At 37.4% G+C, this 26,592-nt stretch overlaps 1 protein-coding gene across 1 annotated transcript in view; it reads left to right on the top strand.

Moving 5' to 3' along the window:
* gucy2ca (guanylate cyclase 2Ca) overlaps positions 1–26,592 on the top strand; it is a 51,304-nt gene that overhangs the window by 17,528 nt on the left and 7,184 nt on the right. The window contains exons 11-24 of the mRNA XM_057861092.1: positions 163–280; positions 3,449–3,530; positions 5,943–6,036; positions 6,161–6,223; positions 6,311–6,382; positions 14,150–14,254; positions 17,821–17,907; positions 17,992–18,124; positions 20,199–20,336; positions 21,698–21,786; positions 21,863–21,954; positions 24,189–24,347; positions 24,429–24,621; positions 24,707–24,881. Of these exons, the coding sequence (XP_057717075.1) occupies positions 163–280; positions 3,449–3,530; positions 5,943–6,036; positions 6,161–6,223; positions 6,311–6,382; positions 14,150–14,254; positions 17,821–17,907; positions 17,992–18,124; positions 20,199–20,336; positions 21,698–21,786; positions 21,863–21,954; positions 24,189–24,347; positions 24,429–24,621; positions 24,707–24,881 (1,600 nt within the window). The remainder of the gene's footprint in view (positions 1–162; positions 281–3,448; positions 3,531–5,942; positions 6,037–6,160; positions 6,224–6,310; positions 6,383–14,149; positions 14,255–17,820; positions 17,908–17,991; positions 18,125–20,198; positions 20,337–21,697; positions 21,787–21,862; positions 21,955–24,188; positions 24,348–24,428; positions 24,622–24,706; positions 24,882–26,592) is intronic.

Here is a 26,592-nt window from a genome sequence, read left to right on the forward strand (position 1 = left end):
AAAAAATAATAAATAAATAAAAATTCAGGCATGAAACTTTTTTTTAGCAGTAAAATTGTGGCAACCACAGCTATCAGTATTTGAAATTAGTTTTCGAATTATATTTAGAGTACAGTGTACAGTGTGAATACAGTGTGTTTTTTCAAATCCTTTTTCTTGCAGTATGAGAGACTGCTTGTATTTGACACTTCGAGAAATAAAACCATAGACGTGACCAATAATCCTGCTCTGCCTTGGAAAGGAAATCGCCTGCCTCCAGATGTACCAGAAAATTTAGATGGTAATGCACACATACACACACCCTTAGCTCTACCTTGCTATTTAACAACCAAAAAAAGTTACTTAATCATACAGAATATGCACGCACAACAGCCTGAAACTCATTTAAATGAGGGCCGGGCGTTTTAACCGAACTTCAGGCATGAAAATGGGTCAGGGGTTGAAAAGGTGAGAAGGGTGTGGAGGAAATATGTTCCGGAACACTGTACAACTCGGGCTGTCCCAAACGACTAATTTTCTCCCGATTAGTCAGCCGACTATTTTTACGATTAGTAAATAATTTTAGTGAATAATTTTTTTCTCCCCCTTTTTTTTTGTTTTACTAATTTAGCAATGACATTTTTGATGACGCTTATTAATTCACAAAAACATTTTAGAACACTTAAAATCTTTATTAAAGTACAAATAAACATGTAAATAACAACAATAAATCACAAATGAACAATGAGGTCAAATGCTGATAGCATTAAGTCGTGCAAAAGAATGGAATGTAAACATATTCAGAACACTGACTTCGCCTTTCCAACATGATTCAAAACATTTCTTTAAAAAAAAAAAAAGGATCTAGCATTAATATTATAGTATGCTACGATATATAATAGTATTATAATAATTGCCAATCAGATTTTTAATTTAAAGGGTGTCATTTTAAAGCTATTCTTAGTGTAGAATCTGAATTCTGAAATATGTCGGGATTAACTCGAGACATCAAGATTTATATAGAAACATGACGTGCTTTTATTTTGAAATGTTCACCGGAAGTACAGTGGGGCAAATAAGTATTTAGTCAACCACTAATTGTGCAAGTTCTCCCACTTAAAAATATTAGAGAGGCCTGTAATTGTTAACATTGTTAAACCTCAACCATGAGAGACAGAATGTGGAAAAAACCCCAGAAAAAAATCACATTGTTTGATTTTTAAAGAATTTATTTGCAAATCATGGTGGAAAATAAGTATTTGGTCAATACCAAAAGTTCATCTCAATACTTTGTTATGTACCCTTTGTTGGCAATAACGGAGGCCAAACGTTTCTGTAACTCTTCACAAGCTTTTCACACACTGTTGCTGGTATTTTGGCCCATTCCTCCTTGCAGATCTCCTCTAGAGCAGTGATGTTTTGGGGCTGTCATTGGGCAACACGGACTTTCAACTCCCTCCACAGATTTTCTATGAGGTTGAGATCTGGAGACTGACCAGGCCACTCCAGGACCATGAAATAAATGCTTATTACGAAAGCACTCCTTTGTTGCCCTGGCTGTGTGTTTGGGATCATTGTCATGCTGAAAGACTCAGCCACGTCTCAACTTCAATGTCCTTGCTGATGGAAGGAGATTTTCACTCAAAATCTCTCGATACATGGCCCCATTCATTCTTTCCTTTACACAGATCAGTCGTCCTGGTCCCTTTGCAGAAAAACAGCCCCAAAGCATGATGTTTCCACCCCCATGCTTCACAGTGGGTATGGTGTTCTTCAGATGCAATTCAGTATTCTTTCTCCTCCAAACACGAGAACCTGTGTTTCTACCAAAAGTTCTGGATCATCCAAATGCTCTCTAGCGAACCGCAGACGGGCCTGGACATGTACTTTCTTCAGCAGGGGGACACGTCTGGCAGTGCAGGATTTGAGTCCCTGGCGGCGCATTGTGTTACTGATAGTAGCCTTTGTTACTGTGGTCCCAGCTCGCTGTAGGTCATTCACTAGGTCCCCCCTTTTGGTTCTGGGATTTTTGCTTCCCGTTCTTGTTATCATTTTGACGCCACGGGGTGAGGAGGGAGTTGAAAGTCCGTGTTGCCCAATGACAGCCCCAAAACATCACTGCTCCAGAGGAAATCTGCATGGAGGAATGGGCCAAAATACAGTGTGTGAAAAGCTTTTGAAGGGTTACAGAAAACATTTGGCCTCCGTTATTGCCAACAAAGGGTACATAACAAAGTATTGAGATGAACTTTTGGTATAGACCAAATACTTATTTTCCACCATGACTTGGAAATAAATTCTTTAAAAGTTAAACAATGTGATTGTCTTTTTTTCTTTTTTTTCTTCCAGATTCTGTCTCTCATAGTTGAGGTTTACCCATGTTGACAATTACAGGCCTCTCTAATATTTTCAAGTGGGAGAACTTGCACAATTAGTGCTTGACTAAATACTTATTTGCCCCACTTTATGTTCGCTAAACTGCTAACAGTAAGCTTTACACTCCGCAAAAAAAGCTTTTTGTCATTGCATGTGGTGTCAGTAATCAAAATTTTTTCTTTTTTTTTTCGTTTGCAAATGCTGTTAACCAGCGATTTTTTATGTTTAAGTGTCATCTTTTCCCACAACTTTGTGTTTTGGAGTAGACTGCCAATGTTTTATAGCAGGCTAAAGTAGGTTGTCTTTTTTCCCCATTAGCCTCAATGTAGCAATGCTAACGTTTACAGTGTTTATTTTGTATGTCTAAACTTTAATTCTATGGCGTGTTGATGACCAATAATCATCTGTGAAGGAACTGGACGCACACACAAATGTATGCATGCACGCACGTGACGATAAAACGCAGCTGTGAAAATTACCGCCCTCATTTTTATTTACCGTGCGATAAATGGACTCATTGCATATCTCGATAGGCCTAACAACTTCAATAAAACATGTCGTTAGTTAATTAGTTAGATGGATTTACAATCTGCCAGTTTTTAATTGTCTCCTATCGTCTTCCAAAATTACAACTGGGTGACGGTGCTTTAGGTGTTCATTCACGGCCGATGTGCAGCCAAACATGGCATGGAAGAGATAGGACACAACAGTGTACCCTCCTTTGTTTCGTTGAAATAAGTCAATGTTTTGGCCACTCTGGTGCACTTTTTTGGCTGTGTGCCACTTTCCCCGCTTGCATACCAAGCGTCCAACATTACAAAAATCTCCCGAACGCCCCTACCCCTTAAAAATTTTCTCCTTGGATCTACACAATTCACGTAGGTCACCCTTTTTGACTTCAAAACGGCGAATTTTGCCGAAAGGTGAGAGATTTTCATGCCTGAAACTTTCCTGTTAATGTATCTTCAATACTACTTGACAAAAATCTTTTGCCCAAAAATTTAATGCACTCTTATAAATCATATAAACATATGTGGTTTACATAAATTCCTAGAAATTCCCACTGAAAATGGATAAATGTGTGATTTTGTAGTCTTGGGCATGCAGGATGTGATCGTGATCGTTCTGAGTCTCAGCGTTGTCGTGGTGACCGCCATCGCCCTCATCTTTTACAAGTAAGAAACAGTGTGCGTAATGGTGAATGCATCCTGTAAATTAGGGTTGTCAAAAGTATTGGAAAGTGTTAATACTGAAATGTTGTATCCGGCAAGGGTGTAGATTTGCATAGGGACGGTAGGGACATAACACTACCAACTTTTCAGGATGCCCAAATTGTCCCCACCAACTTTTAAGCAACCTTATTTGCATTATATAATGAGTTCAGTTATATAAGTAATTTAAAATTGTCTTCCCATATGTTGTAAGGATAGAATTGACCCATTATTAAGTTAATTATTTTCATTATGTTCAGACTTACATTTTCCCCTTTTCACTTGCTGAATGTGCCGGTGCTTTTTTTCCCCTCAAACACACATTTGATTGGCTGAAGACTTGCATTTATTTAAAATGTATCAATTTATTTTCTACATTATTTAAAAAAAAATGTTATTTTGCAGCCTATGCAGACATTTTTTTCCCAGACAATCATACATTAGTTATAATAAATTAATTATAATAGAGATATTGTCATTTTTTGTTGAGTTTGGCTGTAGTTTTTGTTGAGTAGTAGCAGTAGTGTTTTACCTGAAGGAAGGCTCCATTTTTATTTATTTTTCTTACACTCTAAGAATTTTTTTCCAGTTATTTTTAACTTATTTATTTAGACAGACAATGTTGAGTGGTCTCAAGACAAATGTTTAATTTTTGCATTCCTGGATAATTAAGAGAATATTAACATGTTTGTTTTTATTGTGTATGTTAATATAATTTCTGTTCAAATTTTGCAATTTCAATTTGCTAACAAAATCCAGACATTTATTCTGGAAGTTTTCAAAATGTCTCTAGTAATTTTTGGAAAACAGGTCTTAATCGAACGGTTTATCACCTGAACCAATACAAAAGTTAGTATATGTCAATACAATAGTGCTGCAGCGATTAATCGATTAACTTGACTAATTTCAAATTTTAATCAATCTAATCAAATTTTGCTGCTTTGAGGATTCGTTTTATTAGAGTGACGTTGTAATGGTTTGTTTTGAAAGTTTTGCATTTTGTTTTATTGATTTGGGGGATACGCTGCCTTCTAGTGGCAACAGTGAATATGCCATAACTCGTCTAATATGGCTGAATCCAGCTGCTTGCTCTCTGTTAAGGCCAACATAAGGTATGTTTTTTTTTTTTTAGCTAATATGTTTGTTTATGCATTCGGTATTTTGTTTAGAAGTATATTTAGCAGTTTTTTGTGGGAATATGCATTTCGATGATTTGTTAAGAGCTTTGTAAAAAAAAAAAAAAAAAAAAAAAAAATTTAATTAAGCTAGCTGACTTTTGCTATGCACGTTAGCCAAATTATCTTTTGTTGTACTTCGATCTTCATTTATTTTTTTTACATCACTTGAGACTAAGCTCAGTTATTTTAATTTTTTAAAAATGCATTTATTGCTCTTGTAAAATGAAAGTGCAATCGTGCATCGTTTGAAGAAACACTCAGGAATTTTATTTGGTATTCACATTTCAGGCTTGTTTTGAAATTGTAATCTTAGCAAGCCAAAATATATATTATTGCAAGCATAAACTTATTATTTGTTTAACATATCCTAAAATTTATTCTGCAATGCATTAAATGTCCATAATCCGATTACTAACTAACTACTGACTAATTTAACTAACTGATAGATTAATCAAAGACCTAAACAATCGATAGCTGCAGCCCTACAATAGATTTATTTTGCATTGATCATTTCATCATTTCATTTGTCATGGGGTAAATTTTTGATGTTGTGCTACTCCTGGTAGTCGTGGAGGTTATTTTAGCATTTTCCTTGTTAACTCATGAGAAGCCTAACCCTAACCCCTGACGGTGGGAGATGTCTAATTGATTTTGAAATCAAAATCAATTAGATGCCTAGTGCCGTCAATGGGACTAAAATATTAGCATTCACAGCTAGTTCTCCCAGAATAAATGAATTGGATATCTATCGTCAAAAAGCAGGCAATGAGATAATTTCGGGGTACTTACAGGTACCTTCCTGTTAATTTTGGGCCACTTCCGTTACATTTAGGGCATTCCTGGTTCACTCCTTGTGCAATTTGGATTATTTCATTTCGATTTTAGTTCCTTTCTTGGTCACTTCCTCTTCATTGGTCACTTCCTGGTGATTTTTGGCCATTCCATGGTCACTTTTCTATTAATTTTGGGACCATTTGAGGAAGCATTTTTTTTAAGTTTGAGGTTTTTTTTTTTTTGGTTAAAAAAATGCCACCATTGGAGAAACACCAAAAGAGTTAACATTTAATTTTTGTTTTTAATTTCTATAGTATAAAAATTGGTATCGATTATGGAGTATTTTTATTTTTTAGTTTAGTATCGTGACCAGAATGCTGTACCTCTATCATCTAAGCTCACCTAAGTATCCAACTCATTCTAGGCAGAACAGAAAAGAGCGTCAGATGCAGAAAAAGTGGTCACACATCAACTCCCACCTTATTGGACCGTTGGATGAAAAGGAGGTTTCCTTAAAGGTGAAAGTCCTCATCTTGATCTAAGATTAGAAATCACGTGAGAGTAATCAATTGCTATTAAATACTATTATGGCATTGAGACATGTTCATGCATTTATTGGTTTATGTCGTTTGCATGCAAAAGATAGATGAAGATAAGAGGAAGGACAGTACTTTCTTCTCACGTCGAGGCCGCTATGACAAGAAGGTGCCTGAAGAAAATGCTTGACATGCATAGATAATAAAAAGAAAAAAAAACTGAAATGTTAACGCCCTATGCCTCTTGTGTCTTTAGCCAGTTATCCTGAAAGAACTGAAACACACTGACGGAGACTTCACAGAAAACCAGAAGATTGAGCTCAACACTGTATGACATAACTCCCATTACTTTACACAAATGCAACATTTTATGAAATCTATTTGACACTTTTTCAGAGTGGTATTTCTTTTGCACAGATAAACTTTAATCATCCCGTTATGATTCAATGCTTTTCAACAACCATTGTAGACCAATAATAAATGTAAAAAAGTACTGTATTCTTAAATTGACACATCTGTGTCACGCTCGGCTTAGTGTGTACCGAAAGAAAAAAAAAAAGGGAGCTTTGGCTGCAAGAATTATACCGTTAAAAAAACGGGAATATCGTAAAATGTTTATTGTCAAATTAACTCCAAACTACAATAAAACGAACTACATTTTATATAACTGTTATTTTACATCAAATAACTGTAAACAGTACATATGTGTAACATAAGCGGATTTTATGGGGGGGGGTCAGGGGGGCTAGCCCCCCCGGTGTCTGAAAAGTGTCATGGCATGTAATTGACTTTCATATATACAGTATATATATATATATATATATATATATATATATATATATATATATATATATATATATATATATATAAGTTGAAAAGCAATAAAACTGCAACAAAAATGAATGAAATGAACAAAAAAAAAATATTTTTATGATGGGTCAAAATGAGTTTTTCAGCACCTTAGACGGCCATTTGCTTTGCATATAATTTTTTTGGGAAAAAAAATGTTTTAAAAAATGATTTTTTTCTTTGATCGAAAATATTTTTTCTTTATTGAATTGATTTTCTTTTTTAAAATCTGCATTTTTTCAAAGCAACTTAAATTTTGACTGAATAATAAAACCAAAAATGTCCTAGCCAAAATGTGGCCATTGCGTCAATCAAAAAAAAAAAAAAAAAAAAAAAAAAAAACATTTTTTGAGTTTCAAATTAATTTTTGCATTCAAACACATTTTTTTTTTTAATTTAACTGAAGCGACATTTTTTTTTTGGTTGAATAATAAAGACGCCAATATATCTTCATATGGCTCCGCCCAGGGGATACAATTTTTGACTGGGGTAACTACATTGGCACGACACTGGCGGGCGTACCATATTCAATGGATGAATATCTTGGCGAAAAGTATTGCCTAAGCAGCCTAATTTAGAATTCCCTTCAAGAATGATGGGAAACAAAAAACACTCATTGTCAAATTATTATAAATATTCTTGTAAGTTAATTTTATTGCTGACACTGCGTTTCGGGATCATCCACATGTTGTGCCCCTCCTGCCCCAAAAGTCAAACTCCGCCTATGATGTGTAACAAGCCTGATAGTTGTGACAACACCGCTCCTCTCTTGTTCTCTCTTCTCCAACTGGAGTTTCAACCCCCACTGTCAGTGTGGCAGTCAAGTGTGCTGACTACTCAGCCAATAGCACAGTCTAGCTTTAGCAGCCAATACACTGTTTAATCTATTAAACTCTCAGGGAGTCACATTTTTCTAACTTCCTCCAACTGGTCTGCAGTTGCTCAGTAGTTCGCACGTTTGACTGACCAAGGCGGTTTCAAGTCTTGACTGTAGAGGGCAGACAATTAGCAAAATTGTGCCATAATGACAACACCATCAAGACTGGTTACATATCAAATATGTTACAAAACACAGGTAGTTCCCGGGTTACGAACGACTTTCGTTTCTACGCTGGCGACATAGCCCGAATTTCTGCAAAAATCAAAATTCACCCTTTAAGTACCCCTAAATACCACCTACAGTGGTGTGAAAAAAATATCTGAACCTTTTGGAATTTCTCACATTTCTGCATAAAATCTCCATCAAATGTGATCTGATCTTTGTCCAAATCAAACAGATGAAAAAACAGTGTCTGCTTTAACTAAAACCATACAAACATTTACAGGTTTTCATATTTCAATCAGGATACTATGCAAAAAATGACAGAAGGGGGAAAATAAGTAAGTGAACCATCACATTTAATATTTTGTGGCAACCCATTGGCAGCAATAACTGCAAACCAGTTGCTTCCTGTAGCTGCAGATCAGTCTGGCACATCGATCAAGACTAATCTTGGCCCATGCTTCTCTACAAAACTGCTGTAGTCCAGTCAGATTCCTGGGATGTCTGGCATGAATCGCTGTCACAGCATCTCAATGGGGTTCAACTTTAGACTTTGACTTGGCCACTCCAGAACATGTATTTTGTTCTTCTGAAACCATTGTGAAGTTGATTTACTTCTGTGTTTTGGATCATTGTGTTATTGCAGCATCCATCCTCTTTTTAGCTTCAACTATCTGAAAGACGGCCTCATGTTTTCTTGCAAAACATCCTGATAAACTTTTGAATTCATTCTTCCATTAATGATTGCAAGTTGTCCAGGCCCTGAGGCAGCAAACAGCCCCAAATCATGATGCTCCCACCACCATGTTTCACGATGGGGATGAGGTGTTGATGTTGGTGAGCTGTTCCATTTTTCCTCCACACGTGACATTGTGTCTTACTCCCAATTCAACTTTGGTTTCATCAGTCCACAAAATATTTTGTCAAAACTTCTGAGGAGTGTCCAAATGCTTTTTTGCGAACATTAAACGAGCAACAATGTTTTTTTTAGACAGCAGTTACTTCCTCCGTGGAATCCTCCCATCTTGGCCATAGTTTTACATATATTTGATGTGGGCACAGAGATATTGGACTGTGCCAGTGATTTCTGTAAGTCTTTAACAGACAATCTAGGGTTCTTTTTTTTTTTACCTCTCTGAGTATTCTGCGCTGAACTCTTGGCGTCATCTTTGGTGGACGGCCACTCCTTGGGAGAGAAGCAACGGTTCCAAACTCTTTCCATTTGCAGACAACCACTCTGACTGTCGATTGATGAACATCCAGACTTTTAGAGACAATCCTTGATCGCAGGTCTTCAGACAGCTCTTTTGACCGAGCCATGATGCACATCAGACAATGCTTCTCATCAAGACATTTCTTACCAGGTGTGTCTTTAATTGTGGGCAGGGCGGCTTTAAACCATTCACTAGTGATTGCGCACAAACCAGACTTAAAATGTCTGGTAAAAATTGGTTTCAATTGCTCTTTAAGTCTCCTTAGGCAGATGGTTAATTTACTTACTTTCCCCCTTCTGTCATTGTTTGCATACTATCCTCATTAAAATATTAAAACCTATAAATGTTTGGGCGGTTTTAGTTAGAGCAGACACTGTATTTTCATCTGTTTGATTTTGACAAAGATCAGATCACATTTGATGGTGATTTTATGCAGAAATGTGAGAAATTCCAAAAGGTTCAGATACTTTTTCATACCACTATAAATCTCAAAAAACTATCCATGTATTATACGTAATTCTACTGTCCTCGCTCAGACGTTGGAGCTAAATCCTAGCTAGACAGCGAGCTAAGCTGTAATCAGTCCCCCCTGTATCTCACTTGTTTGCACGACTTCTTCGTGGGAGCAAATATGGTTTTCCTGGGGTGTGTGCGTGCGCTCTCCTTCGTGTGCGCGAATGCGTTCTTCTCAGTGTGTACATGTGCTCTTACTTGTGTGCGGGAGTACTCTACGCTTCCTTCGCTAAAGTAAAAGCATACATCACAAACCAAAAGTCAAAACAATTATCAGTGGTGCGTAGTAACGCATTACTTGTACTCGGATACATTTACTTGAGTAACTTTGAGAAAAATGTACTTCTAAGAGTAATTTTACTAAGCCATACTTACTTTTACTTGAGTAGATTTGTGAAGAAAAAACACTGCTCTACTCCGCTGCTTTGGACTGCACAAGAGTCGTTACATTTTTACTCTTTATTCTACATATTAGATTTATTTATTTCTTGTCACCGATGCCAAGAGTAGCTTTACCATTTTCACCAATGAGACGTCGCAACAATACTTACATGACTCCATTATAACAATCAGACGTTCTATGATCACGCCAGCCTGGTCATTCACGTGGTGTCTTTAAAGCACTGTAAAAAATTTAGTATTTGATACAGAGCGCCGCCCTCAACATGACTTGAAAGCGTGGATTTTAACCTCTCCCAGTTTTTATTTGGCGCCGATTGATCACGGAAAACTGATCCTTTTAATTTTATAATAGGAACTATGAAGGAACTATTCACTATTCAAACTAGGAAGTATTTTCTCCACTACAGGGCACTCATGCTCTTTGGACGAATAATGCTTAATTTCTGTCATTTTTTTTTTTCTCTCGCCTGAATTAAAATTTTTTTGGTGTATTTCTTTGGCTTAATGTAGTTATGTAATGATTCATTGTACAGTATCATTATACTGTATACCAACGAGTGTTGTTAATAATGGCGTTAGAGTATAATGGCGTTACTAACGGCGTTATTTTTTTTCAGTAGTGAGTAATTACTTTTCTCATCTTGGCAACGCCCTTACGGTTACGGAGGATTTAAAGGCGTGCGTTACTATTCGTACTACGTTGGTTGAATGATGCGAGAAAAGTCAGAGACACGGACTCACGGAGATGAGAAAGCAGAGCTGGAGTGGGGAGAAGGGAAGGTGGTTGTGACGCCGTTGCAAGTGCGATGCTTGGTGGCTCCAATTATACCTGACTGTAGCAGATACCCTACAAACTACACTTACATGATGCTACGGTAGATATCACTTGTATATAGAACTAAATGCGAAATGACAGACACACGTTAGTAAACAGCTGGCATCTTAAAGCAGCAGACTTTTCAGGAAGGCTCTGTTGTAGAGAACCTTCCTAGCAAAGCTAAGTAACTTTCAATCTAAAATACTCCTAAATCGGCAAAGTCCTGACTTGAATCTATCTTTAAATGATGAAACAGTTTTAAAACCTTCACATGTCACAAGTGGACAGAAGGGAAGTAATGCGATAATGGGAGCAATTTGACCAACTTTAACTGTTGATTCAAATTACGAGATTTAAATTACTTCCAAACATAGCAAAGGTTACTATTGTTTTGTTTTTGGATGGAAAAAAAAACATGAAAGGGGTAACACTTTATAATAACTATCCGTTTTACTAGTTAATAGATCATTAGTAAACTGTTTATAAATGATTTATTGTTGATTTGTGACGTATTTGTTAACAGTTTGTTAACTCATTGACTCCCAGCCATTTTCACCGGAGCAAGGCCCTTCGCTCCCGGCCGTTTTACTGGCTTTTGATTGATTTTGCAAGGCACACAGAAAATTCTGTTCTATTGCTATATAAACATGGAACCCACCAAAAGAAAGATTAGACTCTCTTCTTTCAGCAAGAAAAAAAAGTAAGTTAATATTTTTTTCCATTCTTTAGAAATCAGCATTAAAAAATAGCTTAGTTTGAGCAATTTTCCAATTTCTGATGAAAAAACAGAAAATTAGCTTTTTGTGAAAGCATACATTTCAAACATAACTTTGACTATAACACAGCTATTTTTTTTTTTTGCTTTAGTTACATCCCAAACATCTGAATAATGTTTTCCTTTTACAAAATAACATAAACAACGAGACAAATAGAGCTTTTGATCGCGAAGTAAATATTTATTTACACATAACTAACTGAGAGATGATGCTGTTGTCGCTGCGACAGCCGGTTAAACTTTTCCCACATCGCCGCCTGTCTCATAAAGATGGATTTTTTTGAGTCTCTGTGGGGTCTGCTCGCCGAGCAGCACGGACTCAACGGCATTTTCTGCTGCACTGGTGGTCCCTGTCGTTCTGCTCGGTCGTCCAGCGCCTGGCATCCCGGGTGTCCTCTAGGTTGTTCTCCATTCAGTCGTCCTCCGCCGGCGCCCCAGCCGTGCGGCCCGGCCGTTAGTTGCCTTTGAATCGGATTGCGGGTCTTACCAAATGCGTTACTGCCATCCAGTGGCCAGTTTTATTGCTTTAAAATGGATTTTCAGCTTTGTGCTTTGGAGCAAAATTGAATCAGAACCCAGAGATGTCTCTTGTAAAAAAAAAAAAAAAAAAAAAAAAACGTAAAAGATGTATTTATACGTCTTTGGGACACTGAAACAATTAAAACCAGAACATATTTATACGTTTTTGGGAGCAAATGAGTTAAGCATTTACAGGGTGTTCTTAACCTGAAACACAGTTTGTGAAGAAACGTTTCAAGTTTTTGTGTGTAATGTTTGGCATTTCTATCTTTTCAGGTTAAGAAGTGCCGTTCACTTCAAAAGAAAAGGCATTTTGATAAGCCATTTTGCAGGCAGCGCTCATGTTGCACATTTATGAAAATCTGCCATAGAACCAACAAATATTTGTACTTTTCTTTGTATATTTAACCAATAAAACTATGACCTTCAACATAAAGTGTATACAGTTTTATCAAGATCCATCAACTAGCATGGACATTTAGAATGGAGTCAACCATACTGGAACACCCTGTAAATGCTTAACGAACTCTTAACAAATACTTCACAAATCAACAAGAAATCATTTATCAACAGTTTACTAATGATCTATCAACTAGTAAAACGGATAGTTATTATAAAGTGTTACCATGAAAGGTAACACCAGTTACTTTGCCAAGTAACTAATTACTCTTACATTCAGGTAACTGAGCGTAATTCAGTTATTTTTTGGGAGAAGCAATTTGTAACTGTAATTGATCAAATTTTTTTAAAGATTAACAACACCGATAACAACAGTTCATATAGAATACTGTGCTGAGAAAAAAAAATACCATTGTATGAAAAAAATAAATCAAACAAAAATGGAAGCAGTCACTCACAATGATACTCATTAATTGAGTATTCTTTTCACCAAGTACTTTTTTACTTGTACTTGAGTACATTCTATGGATGACTACTCATACTTTTACTTGAGTAATATTATTATAAAGTAACTCTACTCTTACTTGAGTAAAATCTATGGCTACTCTACCCACTTCTGATTATAATCAAATACGTATTTCGCCAAAGGGCAGAACAGTCATAAAGTATTGTTTATGAAAAAAAAAAAAAAAAAAAAAAAAACCGACTGGAGACAAAATGTTGGATGAGACTCCGACATCGTGAAGTCGAAATCAGTCGGGCACGTCGTAAATTCGTAACCTGGGGACTACCTGTATAACAATATTAATTTTTTTTTACCCAGATTTTCATTTAAATCTACAAAAATGTACAGTAAAATTTAGTTACCCACACCATACGTTTATTTTACGTTTTTCCCATTTTTGTTACGGTAAAATTCCGGCAACCAAAGCCACCAGAATTTTACCATAAATTCATTTTTTGTTGTCTTTTTTTTTTTTTTTTTTTTAAATTCTTACGATGTACTCCCCTCACAAAATGTTAGAATTATTTGGGATTTAGGTGAAATGGTAAACTATGTATATTAACCGCTGGTTCTGATAAACTCTCATTGACTCATTCAGATTAGAGCGGGTTGATTCAATTGTTAGGCAATCTTCAAAAATGATTTCTAGGACTTTCTGTAGTTCAGCAAATTGCAACATTTTCCCAAATATACTTTTTTAAATTTTGGTGGTACAGATTTGGAATGGGGCACCTAAAAACGGTTATATAACTACCACCTTAATCTGTCAGATTATTGCAACACATTCAAAAGCAAGAAAAATGAACCAAAATGATCTTTTCTTTTATTTCACTAACAGTAATTAACTCAATGGTGACTATTCACCATAATATACGCCCAATCCATCTGAAGTGGAAGGTTGGCAGCGAATGAGCGTTCATTCGCTGCCAACCTTCCACTTTAGATGGATTGGACGTCCACTAGTGATAAACTCCTTTAAAATCACAGCAGAAGGATATTCAGAAAACTGTTGCTGATGTGGTTTAATTTACTTCTCTTTGTGTTTTTTTTTTTTTTCAAGCTGCTGCATATCGATTACTACAACCTGACTAAATTCTACGGCACAGTGAAGATTGAACATGGTGTGTTTGGCGTGTTTGAGCTGTGCCAGAGAGGCTCCCTCAGGGTGATGAATTCATGACACACACAAACACACACCCACACGCGTTTAGTCATTTAGAAATTTAGATTTTTATTGCTATCAACTTTGTGGAGGAATTATTTTCCTGCTTTATGAGCGACAAAACAAAAATGAAAGGGACAGTTACAGACTAAACCTAATTTGCCTGAGATTAGCAATTGAGCACAAGTTGTTGCAATAAGGACAACACTGGCATGGCTATCAGTGTATGCAAATGTGACTCATAGTGTGATTACGTTGTTTATGGCTATTGATGGCCTCCTTTTTCCATTGCACACTATCATTTTATTGTTCATTTGTTATGCTTGACACACTTTAGGAACACTAAAAGCCTTGTTTAATCGTCAAGCGATAACTGCAGTGGTATGAAAAAGTATCTGAACATTTTGGAATTTCTTACATTTCTGCATAATATCACAATCAAATGTGATCTGATCTTTGTCAAAATCACACAGATGAAAATACAGTGTCTGCTTTAACTAAAATCACCCTAAAATTTATAGGTTTTCATATTTTAATGAGCATAGCATGCAAACAAGGGCAGAAGGGGGAAAAAATGAAAATAATAAATTAATATAAGTTAATAAAAATAAACATAAGTAAAATGATACATAAAAGTCATATTAAATCACTCAGACTTCAATGTTTAACATTCAAAGAGCCATTTCTACCCATTTTTGGCAAAATATTCATCACTGGGAGCTGCATGCGCATAGGCTAGGTTCATACTGCAGGTTCATACTTCATGCACAATTCCGATTTTTTCTCATAGACTATCTGTTTGTTTTTGGCGTGCCCGTTCAGACTCGGCAATGTAAGCAATACTGAAATATTATATATTATATATATTATATATATATATATATATATATATATATATATATATATATATATATATATATATATATATATATATATATATATATATATAATATAATATATATTATATAAAGAAAACCGAGCATTATCAGGCTTATTTTCTTCATTTTTTTTTTCATGACTGTGGTCAAGCCCGCGTACTGCACACAGCTATCACTGCCGTCCTGCCTGCAGCTCTCGCTCTTTGCTGACGTAATGACGTACCGCAAGCAAATGTCACTTCCGCTCATTAATATTATTCATGACGTTAGCTACTACTGTTGCTAAGGGGGACACACGCTAGCGTTTGTCCCCAATGGGAAATGAATGCAAATCGTGTACGAAGGAGATGTTTACAGAGCTAAACCTACCAAATTTGTCTGAAAATGATTTTCCTGGTGCCAAATTCACTGGTAATGATGTGGAAGAACATACAAATGTTAAGTTAAAGAGATGGCTTGAGTGTCGAGGGCTGAAAAAGACGAAAGAAACAAGCCAACTTAAGCATAGCCTTAGCTTTTTTATTGACACCTTTTTCTTACGTGACTGACAATGACATTCTCCTGTTTCAACAAGCTATCCTTTATCACCAGCCCTGTCTTTCTTATATATTATATCCTCTGGTTGTCCTACGTCTCTGGCCATTCCTGGGGGTAATTTATATTGTTAGTTTTGCGTAGTGTTTGCAAATGCTACTCAGTGACAGCCAACGAACACATCTAATTTTTTCATTAATAACAAATCCTAATTCTATAATTTATTTACACTTCCCCCTTACTAAAGTTGTTTTTTTTACAACAGAAAAGGTAACAGTGGCAGTCAGATACGATTGAATTCTTTTCAGATAATTCATTGTCAGACAGAAGCAGCACGGCACAACGTGACGCTAAAAAATAAGTTAAAAATCAAAATGGTTTACCTCTTTGTCCTATGAAAGACCATGCCAACCCAACAAAATCTTTACTGCATATGAAATGTGAACGGATTCACCTGGCGTTAAAAGTCCGCGCAAGTTGATTCATTCTTCACATTTTTTCCTTTGAGGTTTTTTTTTCGGGAAACGTATGAATAAAACATCCTTCATATGTCATAATGTCGAGAGTCATTTCTACAAGTTCCATAAAAGCAATGTTTGATCGGCATGTTCATTTTTGGGAGAAAAAGTAGCAGAAATAACATAGCTTCTATGAGAGGGTGGGTCTAAAACGTCCCACTTCCGCTTTACGATGGGACTTCACGGTCTAAAAATAAGCAAGGGTGGGTCTATAACGTCCCACTTCCGCTTTATGATGGGACGTCACGGTCTAAAAATAAGCATTTGTGCGGTACGCTTTTGCTGCATGAATTCTGATTTGGGAGACTTGACAGTTGAGACCGCCACATTCTGGAAAAATGTGACTCAGATCAGATTTAAACCACATACGAAAGTGACACAGATCGGAATTGAAATGGTCCACTTCTTTGGGACTTTTCCTTTTCAGACCGTCAACTTAATGCCTCACTTCAGTCGAAAAAACACGAAAAAATCTGAAAAGTCTGAACCTAGCCATAGTGACCTTTGAACTGATTGCGTATATACTGTATAAAGATATACAAGCATATTCTCTGGTGCATATTTGACGTAACAAAAGTTTTATCCTCCTTTAACCATTTGGTATTTCATAAAGCCTTTGCGCCTCTGAATAGAGCAAAGACTTGTGGGTACAACTTCTCAGTGGCAACCGTGACTTTACATAATTGGTGAATTAATGACTTTTGTGAGTCTTCTGTTAAGACAGTAATCAGTGATCCTGGCTTGATCTGCTTATTGAGGGGAAGTTAAACTTCTTTGTTAAACCTCGCAAGTCCTGGGATAAATTTTAATCAAATATTCATTTACCGTATTTTTCGGACAATAAGTCGCTTTTTTTTTTTCATCATTTTGCTGGGGGTGCGACTTATACTCAGGAGCGACTTATGTGTGAAATTATTACCACATTATTATATCATTTCACATGTTATTTTGGTGTTTTGGAGTGACACTGATGGTTTGGTAAACTTGTGAGCATTTTCTTTATGCTATAGTTATCTGAATAACTTTTCAGAGCTATGTTACGTTAACATACCGGCCACCTTCGCATTTTATTGTTCATGCATCATGTAACATTATCATACTGTACACTTATTCAGCATGTTGTTCTCTTCTGTATTCTTTTTGTTTTAAAGTGTCTTTCAAGATGACATATCTGTTCTATGTGTTGGATTTTTATTAAGTAAAATTTCCCCCCAAAATTTTTCCCTTATACTCCGGTGCGACTTATACTGTATATGTTTTTTTCTTCTTTGTTGGGCATTTTATGGCTGGTGCAACTTATACTCAGGTGCGACTTATAGTCAGAAAAATACGGTATTTAATATAAAACTGAGCCACATCAGAAGGTTCAAAGAGTTGCATGTGGCTCCAGAGCCACGGGTTGCTGACCCCTGACTCAGACAGTTAAAACCTAAAACAATTAAACCAGAAAAAAAGAAATAAAAACAAACAATTGGATAAAGAGCAAAACTGGTTTGATTGGGTATTTCAATAGTCTAACAAAAAAGACACAGTCTTGTGAATTCCTTCTATATTGTCTGAATTGTATTCCCACAGACAAAGCCCACCCCCCTACATACAGTGCACACACAACTTAACTGTATTCTGTTTATCCTTCCAGTACATCCTGAATGACAGAATCTCCTACCCAGATGAAACCTTCATGGACATGGAGTTTAAAATATCAGTCATGTATGATATAGCAAAGGTAATGTATTATAAAAGCACAATGTGTTGCAATCTAGCCACACATTGAGACCTTCAATTTTAACCGCTTACCTTCCTATGCCAGGGCATGTCTTATCTCCACTCTAGTAACATTGCAGTGCATGGGCGCCTCAAATCCACCAACTGTGTCGTTGACAACCGTATGGTGGTAAAGATCACCGATTTCGGCTGCCACACCATCCTGAGGCCGGGACGCGGTGAGTGGTCTGGGCGATTGAAATTGGAGTATAATTATTGTCAAACTGAAACGTAGCAAGCCGGCATGACTCTAGGCATATACAAGATACATGGCAATTCAGTCTAGTCTTCTGTGATTTCATTTGGAATTTCACTCCGGTCCAATCTCGATTGACAAATGACAGCACGCGAGGTTTGGTGTGTCATGATCAGTGTTGTTAATCTTACTTTAAAAAAGTAACAGTTACAAATTGCTTCTCCCAAAAAGTAATTGATTTAGTAATTCAGTTAACTCATTGTCAGAGTAATTAGTTACTCAACAAAGTAATTGACGTTACTTTTCATGTTCTACACGTTATTACATTATACATTTTATAACATCTTTCACATCAAATATGTTAAATTAACTTATTCAAGAAGAAAAACACTATCTATTGTACAGTATTTAGGAACATTTGATTGCTTGATTTGATTGATTGCTCAATAAGCAGAACTCACTATCCTTAAATATTCCGTAAAGTAACAATATTACCGTAACTTTCGGACTATAAGGTGCACTCGACTATAAGCTGCCACCAACCAAATTTGACACAAAACGGTATTTGTTCATAGATAAGCCGCACTGGACTATAAGCCACAGCTGCCCTCAATGTATTATAGGATATTTACAGCAAAAGATATTAACCAGTAAGACTTCATTTGACAGCGGCATCATAAGACTGTCATAAGACCAGATAAACCCCATGAAGCTTTGAACTAATTGGCTGCAAAGCTTCATTTCTTCAAGAAGCTTCATTTGGCCATCACTACTCCCTTGGGGGAGACAGTCAACCTCTGCTGCCACCAGCTGTCAACACTGTTGTTGTCCAACATGCCTCCTAACATGCATTGCAGCGCTATAGATGTAAATTGCAATCAAAAAGTTTCTGCGCTAATTATTTCTTCAGTTACTGTTCTAGTTATTTCAAAAATTGCTAGTGATGGTATTTTGTAACACTTTATTTGACAGTGGCACCATTAGACTATCATAACTATGACATGACACTGCCATGGGCATTAATGAATGCTTATGACAGATGTCATTTTGTGTCATCAAGCAAATTATCTCACTTTTGAATGGATGTAAAAGAGCCGAACGAGACATTAACAGAGTTAGTGTCATAATTTACAGGATGACACAAAATAAAATGACAACCGTCATAAGCATTCATTAATCCCCATGATAGCGTCATGTCATAATTATGACTTATGGTTTTATGGCAGTCTTATGACGCCGCTGTCAAATAAAGTGTTACCTATTAACTCAAATAAATCAACAAATAAGCTGCATGATTCAAAATTAGGGAAAAAACTAAACTACAAAAACGGCAGTTATCGCAAATGTTTTTGGGCTCCCGATACCGATTCTGACACCCTGCTGTGTGGTGTTGGCCGATGCCAATACTGTACTGATGACATGTTTTTTGAAAGAATTTTTTTTTTTAAATATTAAATTAATGCATACCCACTTGAATGTAAAGTATAGACACTGCTTAGCTCATTGTCTGCAATTGACAGCACTAGACGTCCAATTCATTTGAAGCAGGGGCTGCCACCCTCCCACTTCAAATAGATTGATGATATACTACTGATAAACTCATTTCAAATTAACAGCAGAAGGATGATAGGACACCACACAGAGGCCATTTTAGGTAGGGTGAACACCAGTTGGAAAATAAATCTCAAAAAGGACATATTGCACAGCATCAGCATGTTATTTCTTAGTACTCCCTGATACCGATGACGTCATTTTAGTGCCGAATCGGTACTGATATTAGTATCTGACGGTATAACAGATAATAGGATCGGTGCAACACTAGTTATTGCCATGATTCGACAGCGTGAGTCGCATTGCGTTTACCTCGCAACCGTGCCGGTGATTGGTTCTTTCTGATTCAGTCTGTTTGTTAGCCCTACCTCTAACATTGATTTTGAAATCCAGCCCAAACCACAGAAGACCAGGCTGAATTGCCATGCATCATGTACGTGGTCAAAGTCAGGATGGCTTGTCAGGCTCGTAACTCTGTGCTGAGAGCTCCTCTGTTCTACCTTCAGATGTATGGACGGCTCCGGAACATCTCCGGAAAGACGGGATTTCTCAAAAAGGAGATGTATACAGCTATGGCATCATCGCACATGAAATAATTCAGAGGCGGGCTCCTTTCTACACACCGTGCGGCTCCAGTCGTGCAGGTATAGAGCTGAAGTACGCAAAAGAACCTACACTTGAGCCCCAGGGCGTAGGTTTGGTCTCACATTGGTAGGGACGATATAACAGCATAACCTGCATGTACACTTTTTGCTGGGGACATTAATAAGACCAAACGGATTATTGAACTGGGGTCAGGGCTACATTTTCACGAATATGAACCTAATTATTTGATAGGCTAAATGATCAATACAAAAAAAAAAATCTGTATTGAGTTTTACTAACTTTCATGCGTGTTGTTTCAGGTGATACAACGTTCAATTCAAACTTTTGTTTTCAAAAACCACTAAAGAAACATTTTGAAACGCAAGTACCTTCATTAAAAAAACAACAACAAAAAAACAAAAACGGGGAGCTATCCCAGAATGGGTCTACTTCAGGGGGAGATTGGAGCACCCTTAGACTCAAACTAAAGTATTGTAATATAAAACTGATTTGGGAAAAAAATAATGAAAAAAAATCTGAAATATCCAAGGACCGATCTACATCTGAGGCATACTAGACTAACCAAAGTACTCTAATGAAATTCTGATGTGTGATTTCATTTCACAGATTTTTGTTTATATCCGTTCATGTTCATGTCAGTGTCACCCTGAAGTGGACCTATTCTTGGATAACTCCCCATTTAATTTTTTTTTTTTTTTTTTTTAACAAAGGGACTTGCACTCTAAAGCCACCGCGTTGCATTACCATAATGCACATAATGCAAACAATGATCCAAATGAGGGATGGCTAGCTTGACTTCGTTTATCCTTGTGTAATCTGGCCTGACCGCAGTAGTTTTGCAGGTTAGCAAGTTCACACAGTGTAATGTTAACTCTGATACAGGTCGGACTTTCAGTAGACAAAATTAGTGGTGTTTTCCACACCTCCACAACATTGACGTCTTTTTACATTACTTACAGTGGCTGCTGCTGGCTGAAAAAACTTCTGATATACTACCTCTTCGAAAGGGTTGGAGGAGGCTGCATATTGTCGAGATGAATCTATCGGGGCTGTGTGAGTGCGTGTGTGTCTGTGGGGTGGTTGGGTGGGTGTTAAGTGATCAGCCAATTCAAACCTGCATTCGGGGGTGGGGGGGTCCTTACAACATATGGGAAGACAATCTAAATTACCTATATAACTGAGCGCATTATATAATGCAAATAACATTGCTTAAAAGTTGGTGAGGACAATCCCTACAGTCCCAATTCAAACCTACGCCCTTGCTTGAACCCCATCAAACACCCTCTAAAATCCGAATTATTCTTCCAAGACAAAAAATAGAATAGACGTAATCCAACTTCCATTTTCACTTCTTGTATACTGACCATTATGTTTCTCTCAATGTTATCTCATCCCTCAGAGAAGATGTATCGGGTGCAGTATCCCAGTGGGTTGGGAGTCTTTAGACCAGAACTCAGCTTTGATGGTGTGTCGGAGAAAGATATTGAGGTGAGTGCATGATTCATGTTAAGGAGATAAAACATGAACTAGTTCTTGATACTGTCCACGAACATGCGTTTTGCAGTTGCACATGCTGATAAAGAACTGCTGGGATGAAGATCCAGAACGGAGGCCAGATTTTAAGAAAATCGAGTTAACCCTGGGTAAGATTTTCAGGTATGTCACCATTCACGTCAATGTTATGGGGCTCTTTTAATCCTTCTGCTGTGAATTTAAATGAGTTTATCAGTAGTAGTATCGCTGTAAGTGACAGCCAATGAGTTGCCAATGGCAACTACGATAGGTGAAAATTAACAAAAGATCAGTGTGCAATTTCAGCTTCGTTTTGGTTTTGAATGGCCTACAACGATTAATGGTTAAGTTGATAGTTAGTTATATGACAGTTTTTAATTTCCCCGTGTCCAATGTGTTATATGTAGCACTAAAGTTTTAAAAGTATTAATGATTATCTTCAACTAAAAGAGTATTTGAGAAAATGTTGCAATTTCCTGAGCCACAATAAGTCCTTCAAATCTGTATTGAGGATTGCCAAACAAAATGAACCAACCCATTCTATTGTGAATGAGTTGAAAAGAGTTGATAAGAATCAACAACTTCATTTTTAAGGTTTCTCTGTATATTTAACAGTATAATTCTTGTAACTAGGGCTGTCCCAAATGACTAATTTCCTCCCGATTAGTCAGCCGACTATTTTTACGATTAGTCGACTAATCTAATAATTAAAAAAAATATATATATATTTTTTTACTACTTTAATAATGAAATGTTTGTTCAGGCTTATTAGTTCACAAAAAATTTTTTGGAACACCTAAATTCTTTATTAACGTATAAATCAATAACATAAATACCAAATATACATCACAAACAATGAGGTCAAATGCTGCTGGCATTAACTAGTGCAAAAAAATGTAAACGGAAACACTGTGACTTCACCTCTTTAACAGGAGTCAAAACAATTCTTACTCTTTTTGTGGTATGTCATTTTCTATATTGTTCTAAATGTTAAAATGAATTGCAATGTCCCGGACAACCATTTTCAGAATAATTTGTGTGAGTTCAGATGCTTTTTCTGGTGAAAATAGATGAAGTAGAGGGCGGACTGAAATATGACCACAATTATTTTGAATGAAAGGCACACATACCAACAGTAACAAAAATTATAATATGGTAAAATAGATAGTCTTAATTTTATAGTAGTACTATAAGTAATACTTTATAATATTAAGTAACTAACATTAGTGCAGTCATGGATCACAGTAAGCAGGCCGGTGCTGTTTCCATATATATTTTTATTATGTATATACATATTTTCCCCAAGTGTGAGCTTCCATGATCCTAACAAATTTAATAATAATTTGAAAAAAAAAAAATACTGTATATAATTATATATATTGATTATTTTATTAAATAAAAATGCACGTTGATACGACGCACATAAAGGCAACTTCCAAAAAAAAAAAAAATCGTTAGAAAGTTGTATGGACTTACAATCCGCTAGCTTGTTGTTTCTTGTTGTCTTCGAAAATTACACTTGAGTGACGGCGCTTCAAGTGTTCGTTCATAGCTGACGTGCTACCGTGGTATGCGAGCTCAGTTTAGCAAAGAGTACACAAAGTGGCACCCTCCATATTTTCCTTGAAATAATTCCAGGCTATTCTGGTCCGCTTTTTTGGCTTTATGCCGCTTTCACGTGTTACCAATTCTGCCCTTTTTGGTAATTGGCAGTGTTTTCAACTCCTCGCCATAGTGAGGCGTGAACCGGCTCACTTCACTTAGCTCGTTGTCGTCGGTTCGTCCGGGTTCGTCTGATTTCCTCCTCAGGAAGGTGGCGGCGTGCATAAAAACACCGAGAGGCGTCGGATGGCTCTTTAAGGATACTTTTATCGACCAAAACAAAAACCGTGGGGGACGCAGCCACTCAACTCGGCGCTACCCGCGCACTTTTCCAACTCACCGATCTCGCTCCCACTCTCTCGCTCGCTCGCCCACGTTCTTCCTCTTTGCTCAATCTGACAACGGCGGTCACATTGAAATAACAGCGGCCCCCTTGGGGGTGCCAGGAACAACCACTTGTATCGCGAGCGCCCGCCATTCTAAACTTTATCCACATGTAATTTTTTAAAACCCGTCATTACCCGTCGTCGACGGTATGTTTTACCCGTCGACGCATTTACGTCATCGATGACGTCGACAACGTCGACTAGTCGGGACAGCTCTACTAGTAACCACAGCTGCTAGTATTTTACCATCAATCCTAGTTTTTTTTCCCAATTAAGGTGGAATCCATCATTTATTTATTTTTTATCTTGTATATATACTGTATATAATAATATACAGTAGTTTTATAGTGGCATCAATAATGAACACATTTTTAACGGGGGTAATCACAGCAACCTGCACAATCAAGCCACAGAAACATACATGGACAACCTCATCCGCCGCCTCCAGATGTATTCCAAGACTTTAGAGAATTTGGTGGAGGAGAGAACATCTTTGTACAAGGCTGAGAGAGACAGAGCAGATCGTCTCAACTTTATGCTCCTTCCTGGGTGGGTTGATTTCACACCTGCTCCTATAAGGCTGGAAAATGAGTGACAGAAGGAGTCATTTTTGTAAACGTATTTCCTTAGACCGGTGGTGCGGTCGCTGAAGGAGACAGGCCGAGTGGAGCCGGAGCTCTATGAAGAGGTGACGGTGTATTTTAGTGATATTGTGGGATTCACCACACTGTGCCACTACAGCACTCCCATGGAGGTGGTTGACATGCTCAATGAGATCTACAAGAACTTTGACAGCGTCCTTGACCACCATGATGTTTACAAGGTGTCTTTCTTTCCTATTTTGAGCCTCATGAGCACATTTTTTTCTTGACCGCATCTTCAGACGCTGACCACATACTCATTCTCAGGTTGAGACCATCGGGGATGCGTACATGGTAGCGTCAGGTTTGCCTAAACGCAACGGCGACAGGCACGCAGTTGACATCGCACACATGGCTCTTGACATTTTGTCATTTGTTGGGACGTTTGAGCTGCAGCACTTGCCCGGAATTCCTCTGTGGATACGTATTGGTGTGCATTCAGGTAAATGATCACCACAACAAGACATTTTACTGGTTTTGCCTAAATGACATGTCAGATTGTAGATGTACACTATACAGGCGGGCAAATAAGTATTTAGCCAACCACTAAGTTCTCCCACTTGAAAATATTAGAAAGGCCTGTGATTGTCAAAATGGGTAAACCTCAACCATGAGAGACAGAATGTGGAAAAAAACCCAGAAAATCACATTGTTTGATTTTTAAAGAATTTATTTGCAAATCATGGTGGAAAATAAGTATTTGGTCAATACCAAAAGTTCATCTCAATACTTTGTTACGTACCCTTTGTCGGCAATAACGGAGGCCAAACGATCTCTGTAGCTCTTCACAAGCTTTTCACACAGTTTTGCTGGTATTTTGGCCCATTCCTCCATGCAGATCTCCTCTGGAGCAATGATGTTTTGGGGCTGTCGTTGGGCAACACGGACTTTCAACTCCCTCCACAGATTTTCTATGGGGTTGAGATCTGGAGACTGGCTAGGCCACTCCAGGACCTTGAAATGCTTCTTACGAAGCCACTCCTTTGTTGCCCTGGCTGTGTGTTTGGGATCATTGTCATGCTGAAAGACCCAGCCACGTCTCATCTTCAATGCCCTTGCTGATGGAAGGAGATTTTCACTCAAAATCTCTCAATAAATGGCCCCATTCATTCTTTCCTTTACACAGATCAGTCGTCCTGGTCCCTTTGCAGAAAAACAGTCCCAAAGCATGATGTTTCCACCCCCATGCTTCACAGTGGGAATGGTGTTCTTCGGATGCAATTCAGTATTCTTTCTCCTCCAAACACGAGAACCTATGTTTCTACCAAAAAGTTCTATTTTGGTTTCATCTGACATAACACATTCTCCCAGTCCTCTTCTGGATCATCCAAATGCTCTCTAGCGAACCGCAGACAGGCCTGGATGTGTACTTTCCAGCAGGGGGACATGTCTGGCAGTGCAGGATTTGAGTCCCTGGTGGCGCATTGTGTTACTGATAGTAGCCTTTGTTACTGTGGTCCCTGCTCTCTGTAAGTAATTCACTAGGTCCCCCCGTGTGGTTCTGGGATTTTTGCTCACCGTTCATGTTATTATTTTGACGCCACGGGGTGTGATCTTGCATGGAGCCCCAGATCGAGGGAGATTATCAGTGGTCTTGTATGTCTTCCATTTCCTAATAATTGCTCCCACAGTGGATTTCTTTACACCAAGTGTTTTACCTATTGCAGATTCAGTCTTCCCAGCCTGGTGCAGGTCTACAATTTTGTCTCTGGTGTCCTTCGACAGCTTTGGTCTTGGCCATATTGGAGTTTGGAGTGTGACTGACTGAGTTGTGGACAGGTGTCTTTTATACCGATAATGAGTTAAAACAGGTGCCATTAATACAGGTAATGAGTAGAGCCTCATTAGACCTCGTTATAAGAAGTTAGACCTCTTTGACAGCAAGAAATCTTGCTTGTTTGTAGGTGACCAAATACTTATTTTCCACTCCAATTTGGACATAAATTCTTTAAAAACCAAACAATGTGATTTTCTGGGTTTTTTTTTCTTCCACATTCTGTCTCTCATGGTTGAGGTTTACCCATGTTGACAATTACAAGCCTCTCTAATCTTTTCAAGTAGGAGAACTTGCACAATTGGTGGTTGACTAAATACTTATTTGCCTCACTCTAAATCTGCACTGTTCCCAACAGTGCCATTCTAATTAATTAAAA

Source organism: Corythoichthys intestinalis, chromosome 16, assembly GCF_030265065.1.
Source record: "Corythoichthys intestinalis isolate RoL2023-P3 chromosome 16, ASM3026506v1, whole genome shotgun sequence".
Classification (NCBI taxonomy): domain Eukaryota; kingdom Metazoa; phylum Chordata; class Actinopteri; order Syngnathiformes; family Syngnathidae; genus Corythoichthys; species Corythoichthys intestinalis.